General features: G+C 40.4%; 1 protein-coding gene across 1 annotated transcript; it reads right to left on the bottom strand.

Moving 5' to 3' along the window:
- Window positions 1-12,922: 12,922 nt before the first annotated feature.
- ubac2 (UBA domain containing 2) lies at window positions 12,923-19,981 on the bottom strand. The gene is made up of 10 exons (XM_083923374.1): window positions 19,854-19,981; window positions 19,500-19,624; window positions 17,357-17,476; window positions 16,876-16,982; window positions 15,825-15,948; window positions 15,639-15,686; window positions 14,887-14,995; window positions 13,852-13,994; window positions 13,455-13,613; window positions 12,923-13,182 (listed from the first exon to the last, which is right to left on the bottom strand). Exons 1-10 carry the CDS (start codon window positions 19,882-19,884, stop codon window positions 13,075-13,077), a joined length of 1,074 nt encoding a protein of 357 aa, XP_083779500.1. The 5' UTR covers window positions 19,885-19,981; the 3' UTR covers window positions 12,923-13,074.

Raw genomic sequence — 19,981 nt, 5'->3', positions numbered from 1 at the left:
CCTATGTTCCCACAGCCTTATGTTCCCACAGCCTTAGGTTCCCACAGCCTTATGTTCCCACAGCCTTGTGTTCCCACAGCCCTATGCCCCCACAGCCCTGTTCCCAGTCTTATGTTCCCACAGCCTTATGTTCCCACAGCCTTATGTTCCCAGTCGTATGTTCCCATTCTTATGTTCCCACAGCCTTATGTTCCCAGTCTTATGTTCCCACGGCCTTATGTTCCCACAGCCTTAGGTTCCCACAGCCTTGTGTTCCCACAGCCTTATGTTCCCACATCCCAGTGTTCCCAGCCTTATGTTCCCACAGCCCTATGTTCCCAGTCTTATGTTCCCACAGCCTTATGTTCCCATATCCCAGTGTTCCCACAGCCTTATGTTCCCACAGCCTTATGTTCCCACACCCCAGTTTTCCCACAGCCCTATGTTCCCAAAGCCCTACGTTCCCACAACCCTATGTTCCCACATTTGAGATTTATCACATGGTGTGACGGATTGGGAATGCTATTTAACCCTAACCATAATAAATAGGGCCTACTTTTTAAAGTGAATCCTATAACGTGGGAACATGGGGCTGTGGGATCACAGGGCCTAATTTTCAGTTTATTTTGTTAGTTTTTCATGAATGTGGGAACATAGGAAAGACCACACATAATATTAATGAAGTAAAGTACAGTAGGCCTATTTCAAAACTAGTCAAATGCAGCACTTCAATACATGCACTTAACTTACTTTCCACCTTAACTTCTTCTTTCTCTTCTCTAAAACTCAACACGGGTCAATAATTAGCGTTAATTAGGACACAGAAAGCTTGAGCAGATTAATATTAGCATAACAGTGGAACAACGAAAAATGCCATGTCGGGGTGGGAAACAGGACTTGCGTGTTACCTTCAAAGACCGTGAAGCAGCAGAGAGCACGGGTGGAGTGACGTTTACTTTATTTATGCTCGGCTCGCTGCTTTTTGTGTGTGGTTGTTGTCCTTCAACCTTAAACGAAACATTCCCGTCGGGAGTTTCCACCTGCGCACTCACCTTCCCCTGACGCTCACAGACACATCCGCTTTGCTGAGCAAGACTCACTTCCCACAGTCCGTTGGAGTGAAGGGTTAATAAGTTAGCTGTAAACTAACTAGCTGTTAGCCAGTCAGGCAGCCAACCTTCATCTGTCTGGTGACACTAGTAGCTGGGTCAAGCAGGCACAGTCTTCAACTTGGGAAGCTTTGTTTGATTTCATGCCACCTCTATAGATATATTTATACCTTTATGAACTCTGTATATTTTTCTTAAGCCCCATGCAGCAACATTCTCTTAATTTATTTTCTAAATTTATAGTTAGGCCTAAGTGAAAAAATAAATGGAAAAAAATAAACATTTCCCAGAGTATATACATATAATAATCTAAATGTGATTATGTGATATTTGTTTTGTTTTTTTAGTAAAAAAGTTATTATTTTTCAGACATGTTTTGCCCCAATTGACAAGAGCATATTAACAGAGCTTGAACTACAGTTTGTTGAATTTGCTTTATGGAACCAAATTAAACAATAAATAACTGGGACTAACCTAAATACGCATTTTCCATACATTTTATGTTTGAGAAAACAGTGAAATCACTCTTCTCACAAAGAGAACAAAGGTTTTGCAAATCTAAAAGTGGGTTTTAAGAAGCCTTAAAGGTTGAATATGTAGAATCTTCATTAAAACTATATTTTAAAAAAAACATACACACAATATATTTAGTCTGAATTAATATTTTTAATATTTTTTTACGGGTTTGACAATGACTTTCTGTCACGTTCTGTTTACGTTGACCAACCAATAGCGGCCGCCGTTGTGGGTTGCCAGGGTTGTCTGTTGTTGGGTGCAGCTACTGTTGGCTTGCACTGGGTGAAATGGAGTTTGCCACTCCTGCAGCTGCTTATTTGTCCCAGCAGCTGATTGACCGGAGACGGACAAAAACTAGAGTCAATACTATCAATGGACTGAGATAAAGGAGTTCAACGGCATTAAACCGCACATGCCGAAATGGCTACATTTCTCCTTGATCGGTGAGTTAACTTTCATGTTTACTTAGTTGTAACGGCTAACAGCTAACGCTAATGGCTAAGGGTAACTGTCAGTCAAACTCCTCTGCAATCCTTGTTTTTATGGTGCGATTTGCCGGAGGGGACGGGTTGAAACGGTTCAAACAGGCTCAAACAGGCTCAAACAGACTTCGGTCTCCTGTAGGCTACTGCTCCGGGTCTGACCAACCTGGCAACCTGAGTGGTGGAATTCTTTTCTGTTGTTGCGACTACGATCTTGAGACACTAGATGGCGGTGTTCTGCTCAGTCTCCATATTCAACTTTCAAGGCTTTTAAAATGATGATTGAATACGTTTTACAACCATAAGCAGTGCAAAATATCAGCATTTATAGGAGGCTAATTCCAAATCATATTATAACAATCGCAATATAAAGGAAAATCTCCTTGGGGCTAAAGTCAGACCTGATACACAAAAATAATGGGGTCCCTAGAGGAAAACCTTATTTTGGGATTCTTTGCAACAACATATTCTCATCAATCAATCCCTTAATCTTCATCTCCAACTGAGTCTCGTTCCCTTGTATCTCATTAACACACACACACACCTCATGCTAAATAATGACTAACCAGTCCTCCCCTCTCATTTCCACCTTCACTGCCTCTAAAATTGCCCATCAACACCTCTCCGTCACCATGGCATCCAAAGCTTTGAGTTTAATTTTAGCGATGTGGGTCACTGCAGGTCAACAAAACAAAGTGTCAATACAAAAGCTGTCCTTTTTGACGCTACACCTTTATTGTACCATATCATTACCATTGCTGTCGTCACTGCAACTCTGTGTGCAAATACAAACTGAAAATCAAATCCAGCGCATCTGTATTAACAGCTTCCTGATATTCCGGTTCTGTGGACACACATATGAGATATAAGTTGCTGATACAAACAGTACTATTAACTGCCAACCAGATATCCAGATGTCAATGTTGCCGAATGGCCTGTGAAGAATATATAAATGGTACCCCTCAGGCACTTCATCTCTACCAATATACCTTTTAAACTGAACAGTCAAAGAAGATGAGAAATGGGGCCAAGCCTTCGCATTGTCATTTCAGTTTGAGTTGTTGAATGTTGCTTTGTTTTTCTGTGTTGCTATCTGAATATGTGAAAATGTGCGTGCCACATAAATTGTTTGCACTCTCTGCTTGTCACAACCTGTACCATCAAGCAATGTTGAGCGTGGTGTTACTTATCAATACGAGTGGCTTGTTTTTCTCCTCAGATTTGACAGGACACGTAGCCACCCTCTGACTGGATCAAAGCTATGTTGCGTGCAGTGCTAGACAACCAAATTACCCTTGTTTTTTAAATGGAAAATATCATCTCTTTCTCTCTGTCTCTCTCAGATTTTCTTCTGTATACCCACACATCCACACAAACACACAGAGACACATGGCTGATTCGGGACTGCTGTTCTGCCAGCAACATCATCACTCTCCTTCCCACCCTTGTCTCCATGGAGACAAGCTTCCAGAGCTGGCTGGTTCCAGACCGTTGTGAATCAGCACAGACTAAAAAGGGAAGGGGAGGGAGGTCTCTTTGTGTTTAAACATGACTATAAAGAACACTGTGAGCTCTGCATTATCTTATTCCCAACACTGAGGTGATCAAAGAGCAAAACCATCCATGCGTGCAGGATTGGAAAGGAACCAGGAATAGTCTTATAAACATGTCTGCAGATACTGTCTTGAATATTTCCACTTCTTTTTCAGCTACACCATTAATTAATTAATTCATTCATTCATTCATCCCTAACTAGAGGAAATGATTTCGATATGGCGCTTGTTCATTTTCAGGCACATTAAATGGAATCCCCCCTTTAATTTTCTCAAACAGATGAGACAATATCTTGAAATGGAGCAAGTGAAAATTGTTTTATTGTTTTTTGTTGGCATTATTGACTTCTTGTACAGCATGTTGTATGGTTTTGTTAACAGGATCTCTGCATTATGACATCAAAGTCAAGCGTTTGCATATGCTCTTTTCCTTTACCATGGTATAAAGGGCTGAAATGACTTTGGACATCCAAGAAAACATTATCATTATCATTGTTGTCCAGCCATGGTAGTGACATGGATCTAGGAATCTAGGAGTTTCTTTGGTCCAGACTGAAATATTTCAACTATTGGATGGATTACCATGAAATCTGGCACAATCTTAACAATCAATTCTTTTCACTTTTGTGATCCGTCTGACTTATTGATCCTTTATCTGACTGAGGTTTGTACAAGTTATATTCTATGGCCCTGACCATGGCTCTGAAATATCAGCAGCCTTACTGTAGTCTGTATTGATAAGTGCTGTTCGTGATGATCTAAAATATTCTATAGACCGAATCACCGTGAGGTTGCACTAGCAACAAGTCACTTACAGGTAGACAACTGCCAGGTGATTTACGTTGCAGAAATGTTTAAAATCGGCAAACTTGTTTATATCTGTTGTCACTTCCAGCCGCAACTGAAACATTTAAAGATAAATAGTTAAAACACAGCAGTCCAACCTATCGGATGTTTCTGCTGTGGTTATTTCATGTACTGTGTTGTTTTACTAGCACCTTTGATAAACCAAATCAAGCATTACAAACCATTGGTCGGTCTAACTACTAGTGCTGGGTGGTGTCTGGGCCCAACAGGTAAATCAAGTCTCCAACCTAATGTTATTGAAAGTTGTGTGGTCTATAGGATGGGGGTTGCAGCTTACTGCAAGCTACATTTGATCCAGGCAGTCACGTCTGCATGATATACTCCTGTCACTTCAACAAACTGAATATGGAAGTGGGGACATAGCACTACAGGTGCTGGCATTGAGAATCTCTAAGGAGAGCAATGGGCATAATGAACACTTTATTCGTAAGATACATGTAGAGTTGCTGATGTGCTCAAAGGCTGCAATAACTGAAACAGGATGTTGAGTTCATCAACACAAACACAGGTAGGGTAAGGTCATGAGTCGGCAGAGAGCAAAGGAGAGTGTAGAAACAAGATGGGTCTGTTAAAAAATGCCTCTTTCCCGGTTGTTGAGTCAAGGAAACATCTTCCTGCTGTGTGTCAGCAGTGCAGACAAACAACCTGGATCAGCTCCACACCTTCATAATAAATGCACTAACAGCTGGACGCTTCCACAGTCAGGACAATGTCGGAGGTGTTTAGTGAAGTCAGTTTTAGACCGGATGTAATGGATCTGTTGGAAAGTGTAAAGTTCACATGGAGGAGCAACGGAAGAGACAGCTTTCATTAGCTTAACACCTTCACCTTAGCTACAAGTCTGAATGGGTACTCTCTTCATCACATTTATAGATGTGATAGACATGCATAAAAATAAACGCAGCCACGCACGAAGCAAGCGTTCATGCCATACCCTGTGTGTACAATTACAAGGAAGTGAACCATATTAAAGGTCAGAGGACAGAGATTCTTGTGAGTGTACTGAATGCTAGACAAGGATAAAGAAAGAGCAATGTATAGTTTATAGAGGAAAGAGAGCGTGAAGAAGACTGTTTCCACTCCTGTCATCAACATTCGGCACATTTAAGTGTTATTGTGAGTGTGTGTGGAGTGGATAGAGAGGGTAAAGGTCACATTAGCACATAGTTTTTCAGATATCACTTTTTTGGACTGGTGACTAATTCTTTTCAGTATTTTGGAACTCTCCTCCAAAACCAATCATTTTTGTTACTTTGCTTCACCTCAAATAAATCCCCTCCCGATCACTTCAGCACAAACAGACGTGGTTATCTTTGTAGTCTCATCCAAATGCCGTTTATGTGGTCCCAATGGTGGAAGGACAGCCACTCCCAAAGCTTTCATAATCTGTAGTATGCAAGGACAGGCATATGCTCAGGGTCAGGGATGGGTGATGGTCAAGAGTGATGCCTGCTTACCTCACTGCAATGCTGATTAGAGAGTTGGAGCAGGGAGTGCTTTTTTTTGAAGATGCTGTGGTTGCAAATGACTGTTTTCCAAATGAGCATCTTGTGGGTTTCTCACAATTGGGCTCAGGCAGGTCTAGGCTCAGATCTAGTTAGAGATGTCAACAAACAAAGAAAAACAAGCTGCCCATCCACAAGCTGTCATCATTGCAGAAAGATAGAAAACAGGTTGAACAAACTCACAAATCCTAAATTGAACCGAGCCAGGCTGCAATGATTAAAGAAGATTGCTCTTCTTTTGACGTAACCAAAGCAAGCACAGACTAAACAGACCACAAGTGGCATCCAGGAGCCAGCACACAATGGAAGTGAAATGCCAAACGCCCGAATGACCTAAGGGCAGGTTCATTGTTGTGGCCCATTAACGATGAAGTTCCTTTCAAAGTGAGGAGGGGAAAACATCAGTAGCCTTTGCCGCTGGCTCTCTGCCGTGAGAATGAGAAGCAAACATTCACACGTGCTGCACGGTGAACTCGTGCACATGTGGGCAGACATGCATGCACGAACACACACACACACACACACACACACACACACACACACACACACACACACACACACACACACACACACACACACACACACACACACACACACACACACACACACACACACACACACACACACATATATTTATATATACACAAAGATACATTAACCTGTGAGAGTAAAATAAATTAACAGACCATAATTGTTAGAAGGAATCAAGCAAACAAATGATGTCATTATCTCAAAGCACACTAGCTACAATATTATTACCATATCAGTGGGAGGCATCTGGCATTCTTGCCTTTCATAGCTTTGGGCTCACAAGTGAGAAAGAAAAAAAAAGAGACAGCATTGTTCTGAGTTATTCTCATACATGTGACATTTTCACATGCAATGTCACAGTGAGAAAGTCATTAAGCTGTTTTGGAATTTCTGCCATCCACTTAAAATGGCGTCAGCAATACCTAGACGTGTTTCTACAGAAGGCAGTCCCTGAGGGCACTCCTCTGTGCTGCTAATGTTTTGTTTTCTTTAAGCATTAGTGTACAGGCGGCATACGAATGATCATGCAGAAACATGATGAGAGAAGGAGGAAGGCTGTAATACACAGGTCCCCATGGCAACTACACAAAAACGGCATGCACTCACCATGGCAACAGAGCCGGCGAGGGAATATAGCGGAGACAGGGTTAGAGCTGGTGCTGGCCTCTGGCTGTTTGAAGTGATACATGCAGGCCAGCGGCTGCGGCACAGCATCAGCAAGTGGTTCACTGACTCACACTGAAACATAAACACTAACATGTTTCTTCTGTGAATAAATACTGACATGATACTGTGTAAGTGTACATTTCAAAACATGTGAAATGATTCTATACTTAGCCTTAAAGCTATGTTAATCAATATTTTTACGTTAACAGTGGATCACATGTGAAGGTAACTCGTAGGGACTAACCCACAGTCAAATAAACACCAGCTCTCATCCACCTTGTTTCTTTTAATCCAAAGCAGCGTTAAAATCCATTGTACACTACTTTCCCAGTGCCAAACAGTAGACGGACAAAATAAGCAACTATCTGGTAAACATTTAGCAGCTAAAGAGCCAAGAGTCGGTGGAACAGAGCTAAAGAGAGGGTGAATATTGGACTTGCATTTGCCAGTGGGTCAGAAACATGATTCCAAATGAATGATAATGTCGTTACTCAATGGGCAGATGCTGGTTACCTACCCACCAAACAAGTCACAGAGCCAAACACTTCACAGCTATGAAGGGTTAGGTTAAAAGACAGGTTTAGGGGTACATCTATAAGGTTAGCCTATAACTTATCCTTTCAAATAACTGTCTGTGTGTTGTTGACACCTGCGAGTATGTCCGTGTTGTCGCTCTCTGGGTACAGTTAATATAGCTGGATGTTAAAAAAAACAACAACTTATTACTAACATGTTCACCATAACTGTATATGTGATTGTGTGTGTTGTCAAGATATTGCTTCACCCTTCCTAAGCCAATCAAATGTGCATTAAAGGGTCAATTTTCTGAAACATTTTACGGCGTAAGTTCTTTTGATACCACGCTAAATGAAGCTACAGTCAGCAGCTGGTTAGCTTAGCTTAGCATAAAGACTTGGATCAGGAGGAAAAAGTTGTTGGAGAGTGTTACAATCGGCATGCACCACTAAATCCTATCAATTAGCATGTTGTATCTTGTATGTAATCAGTACTAAAGGCTAGCTGTTTCCCCGTTTTCAGTCTTTGTGCTTAGCTAAGCTAACTGGATGCCAGCATTTAACACACAGATGAAAGTGGAATCAAGAAGGCAAATATGTGTATTTCCCAAAATGTTAAATCATTCCTTTAAGCATTTCTACATTCTTCACCTAAACCCATCATAACCGGAACCTTATACTTTATTATGATCTTATCCCAGAAGCTAATTAGTCCCAAACTAAAATGTAAAAATACTCTTAAAAATACTAACTTTTCTCAAGTAGGTAGATAAATAAAGGTGCAGGAGCAGAGACACACAGACTCAGATCCTATACAGTAGAGGTACAGTAGGCCTTGGTTAATAGAGCCACAGACAGATTACCTCAAATGACAAATAGCCCGACATAACTGCAGCTTCAGGGCCACAGTCAGCTGTACTGTAAAAGGATAATGGTTTTCCTGCCAGATGAAAAGAAACTCCCACAACATATCATCATCATTCTGTCACTGTTGCAGATGGCCCTGATTAAACACAGGAGAATGCAACACATGTTTTTACACAAATACACACAAAGACGTGTTTGCTCAGAGTTAAAAATCAAAATAATACCCTAATTTTGAAATAAAAAATAACTAAAACGACCCCACAGACAGAAAAAAATCAAAATCAAAATCCCCAAACGAGGCGTGATTAATGCTGCACATTAAGTGGGCATCTCACAAAAGAGTGTCCCTAATGAGGTTGGTTGCCAGTGAAGTATTTTTTCTTTCATCAGTGCTTTTAATGAAACACTGTAACACAAAGAGACACGCAAATATTAATCACTTTGGTTTTTAAGCTGCTTTTCAATTCAGCAGTCATTAAAAGTCGCGCCGCTTGACTGGGCTCGACGTCAGCTGAGGCTGAAAGGAACTGTGCCACTGTGAACTCGGGAGACCTTCCAGGAAAAGACAACACGCTTCTTGAGTGTCTGTGAGGGTTGAGACAAGATTTCATGTGCAACATGTGCCAGATGAAAGACACAGGCTGTTCAAAATTGTCATTTTGTGCTTTGTGTGTCAGGGAATACTTGGCAAACCGTATGCTTTTGAAATTCCATGACTTGAAGATGATGTGAATAATTTCTCTTGCTATATTGATATTCTGCCACCCTGGAGCAGACTGTCTGATGGAGCTGTCTGCTCAGTGGAATAATCGGAGAGGGAGGGTGTGGCAGAGGGCTAACAGGCATCAACAACATTACAGACCTCACTCAATATCTCCACCTAGTGGTGAAAGCAAACTTAACATTAACAGGTGGAATTTTTTTTTCACAACAGGGCAATCACAGTCATGTTGTTATCAAATCTATTATAGCACCGTTCAGTTGAATGATCTCTTATAAGATGAGAAATACATACTTTCCACTGGGGTTATGAAACCCTCCGAAAGCCCATTGGCACTAAAGTGAAATTTGGTCATTATTATTTTTTCCCTACTATTGCATTTTTTCGGAAATACACACAGTATTATGAAAATGCATCACAGTGTGGAATAAAATGCACAGATAAAGCCTCCATACATGTGTAGACCCCACTGTTATTGCTTTCATAATGATTGGTGCATACTTGAATTTAACCCCTGGGGGTTTTAATACAAATACTGTATTGTTTTTTATTTTTTTAAATTAGCATCTAGCTGGAAGGATATTTGTCTTGGTTATACATTATTATTAATAGCATTTCTGCTGTGGATTTCATTTAAAAGCCTAAATAAAATAGACATAAGAATCTAGCCCCTGGGCAGATAATGAGAAAAGGCCAACTTAAGACTAAGCATAAGAATTGTCTGTCCTGTTTTATATACACTGGCTTTTGCCTGACGGACCTCAGGTATTCTCAGGAGACAGACTGGAAGAATACATCCTTAACACAGTGGCAGCTGCAGAACGATCCAACATTTCACCCCCAGGAACAACTGCCATGAATATAACTAATTATTAAACTGACTAATTGTGATTTTTTTTTTTCCACAGTGCAACTCCTATATATTTCATTTTTAACAACTGACCACAGGGGATTTTAAGTCATTATTTTTGGTTTCTTTTAATAGCCATTCTGAATGATAGTCTTCATTTGCCGTACATTGCTCGAGTGATTTAACATTTTCTCTGGATCCAAATCAACCCATATTTTATCTTATCCCTAGAGTGCCATCATGTGTTGAAAACTTGTACGACAACGTTATTCATTGTAAACTAAACAATTTATTTATTTACTGCATCATGACAGCATCTATATTATTCCATCAAAGCTATTAGAATAAGTTATTTAAATTAGAAATGTGTATTTTTCAAAATAGCATCATTTCTGAATTGCTATATTTGGCACTGGCTGCATGGAAAAAGGTGTAGAGGATAATCTTCCAGCCTAAGAATTTCTCATTGCATCCTCCACTTAGAATATTAGAAATTGCGGATAGTGGTATCAGAATAAGGGAAGATTTTCGTTGCCACCGTACTCTACGAATTGTTGGGTCTATGTAAATCATAATTAAGTCATAGAGTTTGGTCTATACCTACTCTGTAAAGTGTGCTGAGATAACGTTTGTTAGGATTTGGCACTGTAAATAAAATTGAATTGAATAAATACTTTGTGAACTCAATACTAACACAAATTAAAGTGTGATTAGTACAGTAATAAAGAAAACACCGTAGACTGTTTGTCATTTAAGTCCATGCCTGTCATGATGAATACCTCCTGTGCCGCAAATTACTCAGTCTGCAAGTAGATTTATTCCACAGATCAAATGATTCATTACAGCTCATCAGAAGGTTGTCCATGCAACAACTCCCCCATCACACCCAGATACTATAATATCACTCTAGAAAAAACATACACACAAATTACAGACTCGTCTCACTGGTCATATATTATCAATATTGTTACGCACAAAATATAAAACTAGCATCTGTCTTTGACATCAATACATAGCGGCTGTAATGTTCTCTTGCACACAATGTTTGCATGTTTATATACACACACAGCAGTTACTATGCAGTGCATAGTCTCCATAAATTTCTCTTGTCATGATATTACATAATAAATATCATTTGTCTTTTAAGACTGGCTAAGATTCAGACACGTGTACCGGCAGAGAAATGACTCAAACTCAGTTAAGACAGAATAAATAAAAACCTTGAGTGTGTGCATGAAATGATGATAGAATCATGACCTCCTCCTCTAAGGGCTACTGTGCACGTGTGAATGGGCACTCATGTCTGTAAATGGGATTAAGTCATTAAGAAAAGAAGTCGCCTCATAGACCCTGAGAAAGCTGTCCGTCATCAACAATGTACTTGTAGATTAACAAATTGAAACAATTTGGCTCCTACAGTACTGTCGGTCAGGCTAAAGGGCCACCCACACCAATAGAACTGTAACTATAAATATGTTATAGTTTTAAAAATTGCTCTACTTCGGCATATATAACGACAACTGCAAGCGATATCTTTGGAAATCACTTTCAGAGCGTGTTGATCAAAGATAGAATCAAAAACCATCTGAATTTACAGGGCGTCACGTTCCGTCACGTTGCAACACCTCCTCCACCACCTCTCCTCGCCTGCGTGGTGCTGAAAGACACAGCAGCAGCTATTTATTAACTGTTTTGATTTTTATTTTATTTAAGAATAATGGGAAATAAAAGCTAAATCAAGTGCTTTATAAATGTTGAGTCTGTCTTTGGACTACCTCTATGCCAATCGATGGCATTCAGGACACATTAAACAGATATTAAACAGTGTGCACTGCTTGCTTGGCACGGCCCTTTACAGAACATCATCCATCATCGGTGTGGATTCTAACATTGTTCTCATCGTTATAGTTATTGTTCTTGGTGTGGACGGCCCTTGTCTGCTTTGTTAAAACATAAGCAGGAAAGGGTTGAGCCCTGCTTCTTCCATGAAACGCTGCCAACATAAAGAAATAATGTCTAATAAAATCACGGTTTATTGTTCACGGATTCTTTAATCATAAATTCTGAAGTTGTACTCATGACCTCCACACCTCCTCATGGAGTTTAACTTCTAGCAGGTGCTGCATTCCTGTTTTAACTCCTATTGTCTCAGCGAAAGACAAAAAGCTATCCAAGAAGTGGATGGCCTAAAATCTTCAAGGAAAAGTGTTTGACTTTTTCCGTTAGGAAATGAAATGCCTGACACGTGACATAATGTTCTCTGATCTGTCTCAACAACTTTTTGCACCATCTTCTATTTTCCTTGTCATACTTAACCAGTTATCAGGGTCTAAGATGTTGGTAACACCGTAGCCATTTTGGAAGAGGCAGTACATTGTGGGTTATATAAAACTCTATTTCCACAGCTATAAGTTGGTATCTGTGCGTAGAGGGTGGGTGAGATCTCAGCTGATTCGTGGGCTTCAGCATCAGTTCTGTTTTAAAGAAATAACCCACTTTATATTCCCTCCACTGCTCTCAAGACTCCTGTTTGGTTTCTGTATATTTTTCATCGGGAACCTCTTGGAGTTAGCGGTCTAACTCATCTGCCTTGAGCAATGACGCCTGTTTCACACTATGGGCGCCATCAGAAAGCTATGACGCAAATGTCTTCCACTTTGTGCTTCACACGTCTTCATTAATCAGCCAGCTATCGGGCTCGGTTCAGGTTGAATCAGCCTGACAACTGCTCCAGCGAGCAGTGACACAGACTTCAAATTTTCTGTACAAATCCTCCATCATTCACTGTCTTTCATTCTCTTTGTTTTGCTTTTTGCTCCTCCGATTTTGTTGCTTCTCTTCCTGTTTTCTGTCTCATTCACGTCTGATTTTCTTACTGTGCGCTCTCTCTCCCTCTCTCTCTCTGTGTTTCTCTCAGTGTTGCAAGAGGAAGTTGGTTGCGATGTTAATGTCATTGTTTGAAGCTCTGAGGGCCTCGAGGGCATCGGTCCTGGAAAAGCCCATTTCCACCAACCGTGCAACCTGAGGGACCAAAAGAAACCATCAGCTGATCACAGAGTGCCCTGCACAAACTCATGTGTGGACAGCCAGAGAATCAAGTTTTGGAGAACAAGACAGTTAGCAGTTGATTCCTCCTGTATTCCAGTTCATAAAACATATGAATGTTTTATAAACTGGAATATCTAGAAATTAAACAAACTAAACCACAAGCAAACAAACACAAGTCAAACATGCATTGCAAAAGGAAACAATAAAAGAAACATCCATACAGAAACACATGGGTGAACACCCACCTGCTCCTCTGCGACAGGAGAGTTGTCCAATAATGGTGACTGTGTGGATGGGTGCGTCTGAGCCTGAGCCTGAGCCTGGGGGCCGGGCTGCCCTGGGGGTCGGTTATGTCCTCTTTGTCTCAGGGAGGGGAACAACCTGGTCCACTGTAACAAACCAGACTACACACACACACACACACACACACACACACACATACATACATACACAGAGGCAGAATCAAGTACTTTGGACAAATATGCAGTGGGACTGCAATTAATGACATCTGATGCTTTAAGTGATGAGGTTCTGACACTATGCGTGTCTGTGGGATGCTACTGTGCTAAATGGTGTGTGTGTGTGTGTGTGTGTGTGTGTGTGTGTGTGTGTGTGTGTGTGTGTGTGTGTGTGTCCATCTACCTGTGGCTGTTGTCTAGTGTTCCTCCTGGACTCGTTGTATTGGGCCAGCAGCATCTGCTGGTCGAGTCTGTCCATCCTTTGCTGCCTCTGGATGTCCAGAGTGGCACCCATCCCCACAGGTGTCTCACTGCTCGGCTGGGAGCCTTGATGACAACAGATGTTAACAATAAATTAATAGGAGGACAAAAGAACAACTGTGTTAAGGAGGTGTAGATCAAATTAAAAGTATAACACAGGGAGACAAAGGTGGAGACAGGTTTGAAGATATGCATTAATATTTTACTTCACATTGATGTCATATATTGTGGACAGAAACATAGTAGTAGTAATCAGCCTTTTTAAAAAAAAAATCATCAATTCATATCCTGCGAACGAATGGCATCTATAAAATTGGGAAAAAAAAAATGTAGTATACATTAATGCTGTGAGTCATTCTGCATCATAGCAATGTTCAAATAACCTGACTCCAGATGGATTGATTCGCATTTGCTCAGCATATCCATCTGGGAACTCTTGTTTGGAGGTCTTTTGGGAAGGGGCAAAAATACTGGTTGCCTATTTGATATTTGCAGTTTGTGTAATGCAAATCTACGGATAAGAGGCACACTAACAGGTGCACAGTCCATATTCCAACAGAAGGATCCAAGAGAAAAAAGCGTTAGCGAGCGGCTGGCTTGATAGTTGCGCTCATCACATCTGCGGAAGCCACCATGTTTACACTGAACAGTCACTTATTGTTTCGTCACACTTAAATCTGCTTCAAAACCAACGCTGATTGGTTCGGTCACTTGGCAAACTTCTCCAAATTTTCTCAGTTGCACGTTACCAGACTGATCTGAGGGTGATATACAATGGAGCTTGTGAGATCAGGATGGTCTCACGAGGCTAATGTCCAAATGCCTAAACTGTACAAATATCATTATTCCTCAATTAAACAGAGAAAGATTACAAGTTCATCTCCGGCCCTCAACAGCGGTCACTGTGCAAAGGATTTCCCCAGGATTTATGTGCGTGATTACAAATGATTGGACTCACTCGAGAAGAGTGGCTCCAGAATATACCGTCCAATACAAGACACCCAGGCGGGTACAAAGAGGAGCTTCTGACACCAGAGAACATTGGAGTGGTACAGTGCGCCTGAGATCTGAAAGAAGAAAAAAAAGGTATATAATGTTGAAGTCACAAGCCAAATAAGCAAGCCTGCAATATATTACTGCATTCAATGACATGAAATGACAGCTCACAACCTACAGCAAATTAACAGGAAACACCAGAGAACTTTAAACCATTTAAGCTTATTTTTTTTAAGCTTATTAAGTTCAACCTCAACAAATCCCCAGGGTTCGTACACCTTTTCCAAGGTCAAATTCAAGCACTTTTGAGGTCCATTTCAAGCTTTTGCAGTACCTTAGGGTTGTGATAAATTACATATTTCTACGAATTCATATTGAAAATGATTATTTCACCCTTTTTTTTATCCCATTAAAAGAGGAATACCAGAGGATACCAGAAGGATCAGAAATTAAATTAAATTTCTATCCTCTAGATTGAAAGAAATGCAATACAGATACAATTTCAAGCATTTTCAAGCACTTTATCCAAAATTCAAGCACCTTTTAAACCTTGAAAACAACAATAAATTCAAGCTTTTTCAAGGATGTAAAGCACCTGTACGAATGTGAATACCCCATGCACCTACAACTGGTTATAAATCACACACTGCAGTTTAAATAACCAGTACACGTCCTGGATACACAGTAAATAACAAGAAGACTTTGGTTACTCACCAGTCCACTGAGTGCAAGGAGCCACATGAAGGGGCTGGAAGTCAACAGCTGCACCACAGAAGGAGGGGGAAGACACAAACAATCAAATCACTAGTTGATAAGCCAGTATTCTCAAGAACTCATAAACAGTAAAGGAGAAAGAAAAAAAAAGCGAAATAGAAGCATACTAGCACAACATGGGCTTACCTGCAAGCCTACTATGTAGACCAGAGACTTATTGGTGATTTGGATGTGTCCCAGGACCTGGGTGACTGGCATCCTGGGGATCAACCGGTAGAAAGGCACAAATAGAGAGAAGACTGGAGCGAGCCTGTGTGAACCGGATGGAGATGACAGCAAAAGAGAGAGAATCTATCAAAAATATCAACGTTTCTAACCTGAATTTCAAACTTGCCAGTGTAAATATTAGAATGTATTATAAGTGGCTTTATACAAATTACTGAACATAGCATTTTCTGATTAAGATGTATACAGTGCATTCAGAAAATGCGTCTCAACAGGATTTTTTACTGCAGTTTGTGACGGTTTACAGCCTCTTGCCTGTTTACAGCTTATGATCAGCTCTGTGCATTGCTATGTTTGCTGTACACAAATCAACTAGCATCAGCCAAGAATATGCAAGGCACAGGTACCGTAGAGTAAAAAGACATCGAGACACAGACATTTTCAAGAAGGTGGTTGAAGGAACAGAGACGGAGGCTGTGTTCCCATAGTTGAACAGGACTGCCACCGGTGGAAAACTTTGAACTTTGCACGGCTGCATGTACATAGCAATATTAATAAAATATTCATTGACTATTTAAATAGCTTAGCAGGGATATTGTCTTTTTCAGAATAAAGGCAAATAAATGGGATTATTTGGTGCATGTAAATGTAGCCACTGTTTGACTTTTGGAACTAGTTACTTTCTCTGAGTTACAACTTATTATTTCATGTGGTTGGTCATGCCATTTTTATTGTGGAGGAGGATTGCTGTCACAGTCCACCAACATCTAAATACTGTATAACCAAATATAATGCAGGGGATTAAGAAATTAATTATGACTGCCCAAAGCTTACATGGTGATGTGTGCAGCTGAAAACAAAGGTTTTCCACTTAAGTGACACATGGTTTGAACATTGCTTTCACACATACACCTAACTCACGATCCTCGGTGCCCATAAAAGTGAGCAAAAAAAGCAAACCTCTTTTCAGAGATGCATTAGTGATCAAAATCAAAGTGATCAAACGACTCACAGTCCTGCAGGTAGTTCCTCCACCTCAGAGTCAAACAGAAACTGAAAAGCATGGGCCAGCAGGAAGTCCATCAGTGCAGAGAGACACCAAGTGCCCAACAGGAAGGACTAGATTTAAGAAGAGCACCATTTAAGATGATTAGAACAATACAGACCACAAAAACAGAAGTCTTGTCCATGTCTTAAAACACTTCACTACATTTTCACAAACACAAAGACAGTGTCAAATATTTATTACACAGCAAGTTAGTGCTTTGTGTCAGATAAGGAAGTTTTCTCCTCTTCCATAAAAGAAGATACACAAGTGAAGATCACATCAATTCTGACTGATGATCATTCTTATAATCCATTTACAAAAGATCTTAACATTTTGCCTTTATTTTTAAAAAATAACTGCATCCACCCATTCTTGATTTTGGGAAAATCTACTTTGGTTGAGAATATCAACAGATTTATCTATCAATGTTTTTTTTGGTACTTACGGCAAACTTCCTGGTGCCAAACCTCCTCTCGAAGATTCGGAAGTTGTAAATGAGCAGGCTGCTACAGAAGCAGTCCTTCACGTCTAGACAGACAAGCCTGCCACACAACAACCTCCACACCTAGAGCACAAGGGGGACACCGTTATACACGCACAGCCCCTGATGCAATGGGGACGGTGGACACTATTGCTTTGTACAATGATGCCTTTTCTGAATAACACAGCAGAGTAACAAGACTACATCTCACATCAGACGCAGCCGGAAGTACTCAATTTTAATACCAAATCATTTTTTTTAAATGTCAAGGTCACCTGTAGCTTTTTCAGAGTAGTTTTAACTGCATCTCTTGGTCTTTATCAGCGTATGGATCTGGCTCACACATCATGTGAAGTACAGAACTTCTGTCATGTGAAAACATAAGATGTGAATGTGCTTGATCTTTATCTAGCTGTACACTTTCTTCTGGTCTATGAACTTTCAATCCTTCCCCAGTGGATGATTCGGCCAGCTTTGTTCATGTGGGGTCATCTCTATGTTCCCAGGGCCTCTTCAATTCAATTTCAATTCAATTTCAATTGTATTTTATGCCAAATAATAACAAAAGTTAGCTCAGGACACTTTACAGACTAGGTATAGATCATACTCTATGACTTAATTATGATTCACACAGACCCAACAATTGCCCCGTAGAGTCTTGATATAAACTAACATTGTAAGAGATTGGTAAGGGCCATCTTGTGAGATTAAACTACAGCAAATGAAGGTATACTTTTGAACGGTATAAATACATTCAGCCACTGTAGAGATATTAATGTCTAAAGTAAAATAGAAGGGGCTTGCGCGCAAGTTTGTGGGTATAGGTTTCAAAGAGTATAACATCAGCAGTCCAAACTGACGCAGGGAAACATACATTGAACATTTGACCTTGAGAAAACATTTCTGAGAGCAAAAAACCCTTGAGAAAGATCTCCTAAATTTGTCATATTGGATGAGTTGCGGAAACATAGGACACTGGGGACATAGATACACTCCCTATAAACAGCTGATGTTGCCAGTTTAATGTGTTCCTTCAGTCTCTTGCCCAGGATTCTTACAGACGCAGTTCAATGTTTGATTGAAGTTCCTCAGATTGCTCTGTTTTAAAACTGTTTTTTCTAAAATAACTTAAGAGATGCACCGATCCGACACTCGGCTCAGATGTCCGCTCCAATATTGACTAATTAGCTGGATCGGATATCAACAAAGATTAGACACAAGCAAGTCTTGGCTTTTCTCCGTGGTTTTATTTTTCAAAGCATTTCCTGGGAAAAAAAGGGAATGTGCTCCGTGCAAACAAATACAGGCTGCTGCAGAGACAGACCCAGAGCTTAGGGCAGTTTTCTTTTTATACAATACAAGAGTACGTAATCAGCATTTAGATGGGTGACGTACAAGGCAAAACAGCACCTTTAGTCACATTAAAGGCAATAACCTTTGTCATACTTGTATCACAGGATAGGAAGTATTACACAAGATACATGAAGCTGAACATTGAATGCTCAGATAAAGTACTTCTGCATCACAAGGAGGTAAAGAATGTGTTTTGTCCTGTGTTTTAAAACCCAACACATGTAAGTTGTAATTTCCACCACAGGATGAAAAGTGCAGATCCAGTCATGTTTTTTTAATTAATATCATAAACAGCAAGTTATTTAAGCCATTGTTTGTTGGGTTTCAGGCAGCTGCAAAATGTATATTACATTTTAAACTATCTGTCCACTTTACATGGAAGTGTTATTTATTTTTGCTACTGATGTACACTTTAATTGTAAACAAGTAATATTAATTACATTAATATCTGTGTTAATTTAACAAGGCTAAATGTTAATGTCAAGCCTGATGACTTCACTCACATGGCGAGGAATACGGTTAATTCATTCAACAGTGAGATCGGATCGGTATGGTCGATATGCTCAGCCCTAATCGGTATCAGATTGGATTAGTGCATCTCTAAAATAACTTCTTCTTGTTAGACTGGATTGAAGGCAGTGTGAAACCTGGTGTTTTAAAAAAAAAAAAAGTGTGTTAAGCTCTCTAGACTCAGGGTTGTTTGTGTTTTTAATCCCTCACTTCTGTCTCGCACTTCTGATGCAAGGAGACATACCTGGTGCTGCTGTGTGACAGCCTGCAGGCTGTACATGAACAGTTCCTGGTACTGTGGCAGCAGAGTGAGCATCACAGTCAGCCCATTGAGCACCAGCAGAAGGCCTTTAGACAGAGGAGCCTTGTCTGTACACAACACACACAACATATTTACAATAGGAACCGCCTCCTGAGCGACTTTGCATATGTTGACATTATATATAAGGCAAAAGTCTTCTTGATGCAACAGAGATAATTGGCTAGGTTTGTTTATATGGGGGGCAGTTAGCATTTCACGTCGGTTAGCTGACAGGAGAAACGCCGAGGGGACCGCCACAGCCCAGCTGTCGTGTAACGGCGGGTCCGGGATACTTACAGAGGCCCCGAGAGCCGGTGGTGGTGAACATTGTGTCCAGACGGAGACCGTTTAATCCCACGGTAAAAGAAAACTTGCCCTAAAACACCGAAATAAAGTTGGAGAAAGGAGCCATGCTGCTGTGACTG

This window comes from Echiichthys vipera (assembly GCF_963691815.1).
Source record: "Echiichthys vipera genome assembly, chromosome: 11".
Classification (NCBI taxonomy): Eukaryota; Metazoa; Chordata; class Actinopteri; order Perciformes; family Trachinidae; genus Echiichthys; species Echiichthys vipera.
The sequence above is the reverse complement of the archived record's forward strand: the minus strand, read 5'-3'. Positions and strand labels throughout refer to the sequence as shown.